The 8,647-nt window shown below is 41.4% G+C and overlaps 1 protein-coding gene across 1 annotated transcript; it reads left to right on the top strand.

Annotated features, from left to right (window-relative positions):
* Window positions 1–750: 750 nt before the first annotated feature.
* On the top strand, window positions 751–7,304 carry LOC143284001 (uncharacterized). Its single transcript, XM_076590520.1, has 5 exons — window positions 751–896; window positions 1,892–2,044; window positions 3,230–3,311; window positions 4,516–4,700; window positions 6,897–7,304. The coding sequence occupies exons 1-5, from the start codon at window positions 789–791 to the stop codon at window positions 6,984–6,986; spliced, it is 618 nt and encodes a 205-aa protein (XP_076446635.1). The 5' UTR covers window positions 751–788; the 3' UTR covers window positions 6,987–7,304.
* The last annotated feature ends 1,343 nt before the right edge of the window (window positions 7,305–8,647 follow it).

Here is an 8,647-nt window from a genome sequence, read left to right as displayed (position 1 = left end):
AAATATGCACACCAAGTTACATGCACTCTCTCCCTTCCCCATCTACCCCCCCCCCCCCCCCTCACCCACTCCCAACCAACCCTCTCCCCATTATTTCAGTTTTGTTTGGTCTAACACACACACACACACACACACACACACACATACACAAGACTTGAGTGGAAGGATGGAAGATCAATGATGATGATATCATGCATGCAGATGCTTGGTCCTTTTAATGCTCATGGATGCTGACTTGTGCACTGTCCATCTCCGTTCTGGACGATCATGTATGATCAAATTCAAAGCAGCCAGCATAAATACACATTCATCCACAAAGACAAACTAACCAATGAAAACACACACACACACACACAAACACACACTGAGTGGCTGGCAAAACTCTGCCCACCTACTTTCATTACTTGCAACAGTCTCTCCATCCAAGAATTGCTTTTCCCTTCGACTGACAAAATGAGAGCTGGCCTGTTTGAACGTCTTTCACGAGGCCCTGTGCTCAGCACGTGGAAACAGTGGTTGCATGTTGGGAAAATGATCAAAGAACGGGCAACAACAGAACAAGTACAACACAAACACAGAACACATAATTATGCGGCAGCTATTTATAGCCCAGTGGGGCTCTGGTTCTTCAGAGGGCTCATTGATTGCCATAAACTGAATGCGATCGTCATTGTGTACACACGCACACACGACCAAGTCAGACGGCTGCACATTTGCAGAGACCACTGAGCTACAAAGGACTAATGAAAGCTTCGAGCTATAAGCTTAAATAATTTTCAGCTAAGTGAATGAAAGCTAGTTGCTGCGGTCCTGCTGATCCGGGCATCTTGACGGCGTGCTTGTCTCGAAGAACAACAAACCGACAGTGTGATTTGCTCTATCCAGTCTGCACGATGGTAACTGTTTTCTTTTCCATTGGGCGTCTTTGTTATTCGTTTCATATCACTTGAGTCTGTTAGTCGTTTCTATATCACCGATTTCTGCGAGCAGGGTGGGGGTGGATTAGAGTGCAAGTTAGGAACATATTAATTTTTGTCACTGAGATAATATAATAACAGCACGTGATTGGAATACATGTTTGTGCTGCTGGAGGGATGCATGTTTGTACATGATCCGATAAATAAAAAAGTTAATACGATTATTGTGGCCGACTCTCACGCTAGTGGTAACGATCTCAGCACTAAACTAAGCATTCACTTTTGTGGTAACGATCTCAGCAACTAGGTATTCACTTTAAGTAAAAAAAAACAACAAAAAAACCAACCCACACACACACACACGTACACACACGCACGCACGCACGCACGCCCACACACACACACACACACACACACACACACACACACACATATATATATATATATATATAATGTGTGTGTGTGTATAAACACCACTACTTTTTTTTTTTTACCGCACCACAAATGCAAATCAATTTTTAGGGTGTAAAGTTTCACCAAGACTGATGCTTTTTCCTTTACTTTTTGGAAAACAAAGACACCTGAGCTTGAATTTACTGTTCACTCTACACATATATACGCATGTGCCTATAAATAGATAGACACACACAGGCACAAAACATATATGCACGTGAATCTACATTTTTGCAGACAGGTAACATTCATCCACCTTAAAGAAAAGTCTTTCATGTGTATGTAATCATGAAGTGATGTGGTCATTGCCATTTTGTTGCTGTTTTTGCTTGTCAGTATTACAAAATGCACGCTTATGTATTACTTAGAGTATGTTGTCCTTTTCTATATTGTGTTGTGTTGGATTGTATTTTGTAACAAAGTACAGCAGGATTTGATCTGGACATGTTGCATTGTATTATGTTGTATTGTGTAGCAAGAACTGTGTATCAAAACTCTGTGTGATTTGATCCAACACACAGTCTAACATGAAGAAGACAACACTGGCTGGTGGTGGGCGGAAGAAGGCCGGCCCCAAGTGTGAGCTGACAGAGGAACAGAAACAGGAGATCCGAGAGGCGTTTGATCTCTTTGATGCTGATGGATCTGGAACAATTGATGCTAAAGAACTCAAAGTAGGTTGTGCTTAAGTCCTCACCACTTATCTCCTGATTATACTGACTGATTCAGTGTGTAGGTTTGACTGGCTGAATGTTTGTATGAAATTATGGTTGAAATTCTGTGCTTTTCTTCTCACAAGCCTGTCTGAGTGTCTGTAGGTCTGTCTTTATTCTTCATTCCTTCCCAAACACTTTCCTGTCTCTAAACAGACTGATCTGAACAGATATTTGTCATGGTGTTCAAAACAAAAAATGTGTTTTTCCAAGAGAAGTGGTGATAACAAGAATTGATGACAACAATTTTTTTTTTCTGAAGTGCATGCAGGGAAAGCTGTGTGTTTGTAGTCTGACGGGCACAATAGCTGAGTGGTTAAAGTGTTGGACTTTCAATCTGAGGGTCCCAGGTTCGAATCTCGGTAACAGCGCCTGGTGGGTAAAGGGTGGAGATTTTTCTGATCTCCCAGGTCAACATATGTGCAGACCTGCTTGTGCCTGAACCCCCTTCATGTGTATACACACGCAGAATATCAAATACACTCGTTAAAGATCCTGTAATCCATGTCAGCATTCGATGGGTTATGGTAACAAGAACATACCCAGCATACACACACCCCCCCCCCCCTGAAAAAGGAGTATGGCTGCCTACATGGCAGGGTAAATAAACAAAACAGTCATAGGTAGACTAAAAAAATCTTGGTTAATGTCGACTTACTTGGGATAAAAGAGGCGACGTATCGACATTTAAGATGTTAAATGTCTGTCTGAGTGTGTATGTGTGCATGCCTGAAATCTGATTGAATGACACAGAAAACGAATGGTCAATGCCCAATGGCAGCCATCAGTCGGTTATCCAGGTAAGTAGCGTGTTGTGCAAATCTGAAATTACCTCGTGTTTGTAGAGTGCTTAGAGCTTGGTCTCAGACCAAGCATATGTGCTATTTAAGTGTCCATATCATGATATCATAGGCTGCAGACTGATTGTTACAAATATGTACAGTGATAAGTGATGACAATTTGTTGCAGAGATGTGCTGGTAACAGGTGTTTGAAGCAGAGATGCTCCATGTTGAGTTGACAAGTTGTATGGGATGCAGAGTGTGTATGCTTGGTCCACATCCCTGTTTGTGAGTGTGTGTGTGGATGTGTGTGTTTGTGTGTGTGTGTGTGTGTGTCTACATTTCTGTGTGTCTGCCTGTGACAGGTTGCCATGAGAGCACTGGGGTTTGAACCAAAGAAAGAGGAAATCAAGAAGATGATTGCTGAGATTGACAAAGAGGGCACAGGTCAGTACAGTGGCCAGCAGTGTGTGCGCTGTGGTTTTAATGTATATATATGCTTTGTGCTGCCATTGACTTTAAGACTAAAAGATCCCTTTCATATTTTAGAACAGTGCTTTCAATATGTTTTGTGAATCACTGAATGTCAGCATCCTGTCAAATTGGATTCCTAAATAGCATGTACTATCAATTTTTTCACTTTAGATTCTGTTGGATAAGACAGCCGGTGATGATTTGCTCACAGTTTTGTTGTAAAGAGTGCATGGCAACATTTGGGCTAGATTGATGGAAAATGCTGCGCTTTGGCACCATTGAGCGATATTGTTCATTTGTTTCTGAATGGCTGCAGTTTTTTCTTTAGCATCTTTCAGTGTTTTAAAAACTAGGCCATCATCTGCTAGAGTAAGCACACAAGCTTCTCCATTGTTGTTCAAATCTGCAAGTCCTTTTTGTATAAACATTGGAAATGACATGGGAGAGCGGTGATCCTTGTGGCAGTCCCATGGAAAGTTAATGGGGTGCAGACATCCAGTGTCCCAGACGAAGGATGTAGTCTTTTATGTCCGTGTGGGAGGACTATCATGCTGTACTGATTGTTAGTGTGAGAGGAGTACTAACTGTCCTGTACACTAAGATCTGTTGGGAGCATAGAAAAAAACCCTGAACATTTTAACCTGAAGCCTTCATTCTGGGATTTCATTTACTATGAAACCATCCAGATGATGTCTTGAAGCTGAAATATTGTGTGCAATGTGTTTGTGTGTTATAATATTTATAATAGTGTTTATGGGTGGGTGGATGTGAATGTGGGTGTGTATTTGAGTGTTTGTCCTCAGAACAACATGATAGTGGAGAAAAACAACATATTTGCACTTGTTTGTTTTGTCCAATCATGTCCAATCATGATGTCAGTATTGAATATTTTGACAGTTATATTCTCCATACATTTCCCGTCAGTAAATCATGTACTGTAATATATAATGTTTTAGTGTATTTTAAGCATTATTTTGATTTTTGTTTTAGGATGTTGGTTTGGGGGGGGGGGGGGGGGTTGGTGGAATTATAGATAGTTCCAAAACTCAAAACAGTTACGGGACATGCAGTCAGAGTGTTTGTCGTGTTAATCAGAAAGCATCACAGTATTCACAGACGAGGGCACACCATTCTAAGTCGCCACTGATCATGTTTAAGTCCTGCTGATATTTTTCAGGCACCATCGACTTCAATGATTTTCTCACCATCATGACCCAGAAAATGAGTGAGAAGGACGCCAAGGAGGAAATTCTGAAGGCCTTTCGGTTGTTTGATGATGACGAAACGGGTAAAATTTCCTTCCGCAATCTGAAGCGGGTGGCCAAGGAACTGGGAGAGAATCTGACTGATGAAGAGCTACAGGTGAGACATGGTTGTTTCCTGGCTTTTAGGAGAGAACGTAATGTGAGGTATGGTTGTTTCCTGGCTTTTAGGGAGGTGAGACATGGTTGTTTCCTGGCTTTTAGGAGAGAACGTAATGTGAGGTATGGTTGTTTCCTGGCTTTTAGGAGAGAACAGAAGGTGAGACAGGGTTGTTTCCTGGCTTTTAGGAGAGAACGTAATGTGAGGTATGGTTGTTTCCTGGCTTTTAGGAGAGAACAGAAGGTGAGACAGGGTTGTTTCCTGGCTTTTAGGAGAGAATGGAAGGTGAGACAGTTGTTTCCTGGCTTTTAGGAGAGAATGGAAGATGAGACTTGTTTTTTTTTCCTGGCTTTTTGGAGAGAATGGAAGGTGAGACAGGGTTGTTTCCTGGCTTTTAGGAGAGAATGGAAGGTGAGACAGGGTTGTTTCCTGGCTTTTAGGAGAGAATGGAAGGTGAGACAGGGTTGTTTTCTGGCTTTTAGGAGAGAATGGAAGGTGAGAGAGGGTTGTTTCCTGGCTTTTAGGAGAAATGGAAGGTGAGAGGGGGTTGTTTCCTGGCTTTTAGGAGAAATGGAAGGTGAGACAGGGTTGTTTTCTGGCTTTTAGGAGAGAATGGAAGGTGAGACAGGGTTGTTTTCTGGCTTTTAGGAGAGAATGGAAGGTGAGAGAGGGTTGTTTCCTGGCTTTTAGGAGAAATGGAAGGTGAGAGGGGGTTGTTTCCTGGCTTTTAGGAGAAACGGAAGGTGAGACAGGGTTGTTTTCTGGCTTTTAGGAGAGAATGGAAGGTGAAAGAGGGTTGTTTCCTAGCTTTTAGGAGAAATGGAAGGTGAGAGGGGGTTGTTTCCTGGCTTTTAGGAGAGAACGGAAGGTGAGACATGGTTGTAACGGAAGGTGGGACACATGGTTGTTTCCTGGCTTTTAGGAGAGAACCGAAGGTGAGACAGGGTTGTCACCTGGCATTTAGGAGATAATCTGATAGATGAAGAGCTACAGGTGAGACAGAGTTGTTTCATGGCTTTTTGCTGCGTGACTGCCTTATTGTACAGCTTTATCAGTTGGTCTGTGATGTCACATGTGATGTCATACATGTGACAGCTGTTGTTTTATTTTGTGGTCGTGTGGTGTGGTATGGCATGTTGCAGGAAATGACCGTGTGATGTGGAGTGGCATGTTGTAGGATATGATGTGTGGTGTGGTGTCGAATGTTGCAGGAAATGACATAGTGCAATGTGGTGTGATGCAGGAAATTATGTTGTGATGTAGTGTCTTATGTGGCATGTTGCAGTAATTGTTATTAAGTACTGTGGTTTGTTGCAGGAAATCAGGTCATTGTGTGGTGTGGTATTTTACAGTAGGTGATGTTCTTGTGTAATGTGATGTCTTGCAGGAATTGATGTTATTGTGTGATGTGATGTGATGCAGGAAATTATGTTATTGTGTATTGTGGTGTGATGCAGAAAATGATGTTATTGTGTGGTATGTTGCAGGAAATTATATTATTATGTGATGTGGTATGATGCAGGAAATGATGTTATTGTGTGACATATTGCAGGAAATAATGTTTTATGTGATGTGGTGTGATGCAGGAAATTAAGTTGTGTGGCATGTTGCAGGAAATCATGTTGTGTGACATGTTGCAGGAAATGATGTTACTGTGTGATGTGTTGCAAGAAATAATGTTATTGTGTGATGTGATGCAGGATATGATGTTATTGTGTGGCATGTTGCAGGAAATGATATCAATCATTGTCTGATGTGTGATGTAGGAAATGATGTGAATGTGTGGCATGTTGCAGGAAATGATATTGTGTGACATGTGATGCAGGATATGATGTGACTGTGTGGCATGTCACAGGAAATAATGTTAATGTGTGATATGTGATGCTGAAAATGATGTTACTGTATGACGTGTTGCAGGAAATGATGTTATTGTGTGGCATGTTCCATGAACTGATGTTATTGTGTGACATGTGATGCTGGAAATAATGTTATTGCATGACATGTTGCAGGAAATTATGTTACTGTGTGACGTGTTGCAGGAAATAATGTTATTGTGTGATATGTGATGCTGGAAACGATGTTACTGTATGACGTGTTGCAGGAAATAATGTTATTGTGTGGCATGTTCCAGGAACTGATGTTATGGTGTGACATGTAATGCAGGAAATGATGTTTTATGTGACTGGCGTGTTGCAGGAAATGATCGATGAAGCAGACAGGGACGGGGACGGGGAGATCAACCAGGAGGAGTTTCTGCGCATCATGAAGAAAACCAGTTTGTACTAGACACTGTGGGTCACTGCATTACTGAAGGAATGGCAGGTGATAATGTGTATATATTCCCCACATTATGAAGAAAAATGGTAACTTCATTGCAGAATGAATGATGGGTGACATTGTTATATATTCCCCACAGTTTGAAGAAAACTGGTGACTTCATTGCAGAATGAATGATTGATTGTGTGATATATTCCCCACAGTATGAAGAAAAATGGTGACCTCATTGCAGAATGAATAATCATTGATTGTGTGGTATATTCCCCACAGTATGAAGAAAAATGGTGACATTGCAGAATGAATGATCATTGATTGTGTGGTATATTCCCTACAGTATGAAGAATAATTGTGGCTTCATTGCAGAATGAATGACAGTTGACAGTGTGATATATTCCCCACAGTATGAAGAAAAATTGTGGCTTCATTGCAGAATGAATGACGATTGACAATGTGATATATTCCCCACAGTATGAAGAAAATTGGTGACTTCATTGCAGAATGAGTGCCGGGTGACTGTGTGATATATTCCCCACAGTATGAAGAAAAATGTTGACTTCATTGCAGAATGAATGCTGGGTGATTGTGTGATATATTCCGCACAGTATGGAGATAAATGGTCCGTTTGTTGCTGAAGGAATGTTAGGTGACTGTGTGATAGATTCCCCACAGTAATTAGAAAAATGGTGAAGTATATTTCTCACAGTATGATAAAAAATTTAAAAAAAGAAGAAAAAAATGCCTGTCTGTTACTGAAGGAATGAAAGATGACAGTGAAATAAATTTCCCACGGTCTGAAAAAAAAAGGTTTGTTTGTTGGTGGAGGTTTGAAAGAAGACAGTGTGATACATTCACCACAATGTGAAGAAAAATGTTCACTTCGTAGCTGAAGGATAGGTAACAGTGGCATACATTCCCCACAGTGTGAAGAAAAATGTTCACTTCTCTGATGAAGTGATAGGTGACAGTATGATATATTTGTTTACTGTGATGGGTCCAGGTATGATCTGTCATCATGTGTGATATTTGAAAAGACTGCTGAAGAGAGAATCTGATGTGATAAAGCTCAGTGAGATGTCACAGTGAGAACACAATGACTGCCATGGGTGTTTTTTCTGTCTGTCCCTGTCTGATCATGAGTTGTGTCCCTTTACCCCTGACATGTTGAGGTCTGATCATGTGTCATGTCACCTTACCCCTGAATCTTGTGTCATGTCACCTTACCCCTGACATGTTGAGGTCTGATCATGTGTAGTGTCATGTCACCTTACCCCTGACATGTTGAGGTCTGATCATGTGTAGTGTCATGTCATCTTACCCCTGACATGTTGAGGTTTGATCATGTGTAGTGTCGTGTCACCTTACCCTTACAATTTGAGGTCTGATCTTGTGTCATGTCACCTTACTGTGACATGTTGACACCTGATCTTGTGTCATGTCACCTTACCCCTGACATGTTGACGTCTGATCTTGTGTCATGTCACCCTATCCCTGACATATTGACATCTGATCTTGTGTCATGTCACCTTACCCCTGACATGTTGACGTCTGATCTTGTGTAGTGACATATCACCTTACCCGTGACATGTCCCAAGTGAAGTGAGGTTCCCTCTCTTTTCCCATTCTGTGAAACCTGCTGACAGTGTTGTTTCTTGTGTGTTTTTATTTTTGTT

Source organism: Babylonia areolata, chromosome 7, assembly GCF_041734735.1.
Source record: "Babylonia areolata isolate BAREFJ2019XMU chromosome 7, ASM4173473v1, whole genome shotgun sequence".
In the NCBI taxonomy this organism is placed as follows: domain Eukaryota; kingdom Metazoa; phylum Mollusca; class Gastropoda; order Neogastropoda; family Buccinidae; genus Babylonia; species Babylonia areolata.
The sequence above is the reverse complement of the archived record's forward strand: the minus strand, read 5'-3'. Positions and strand labels throughout refer to the sequence as shown.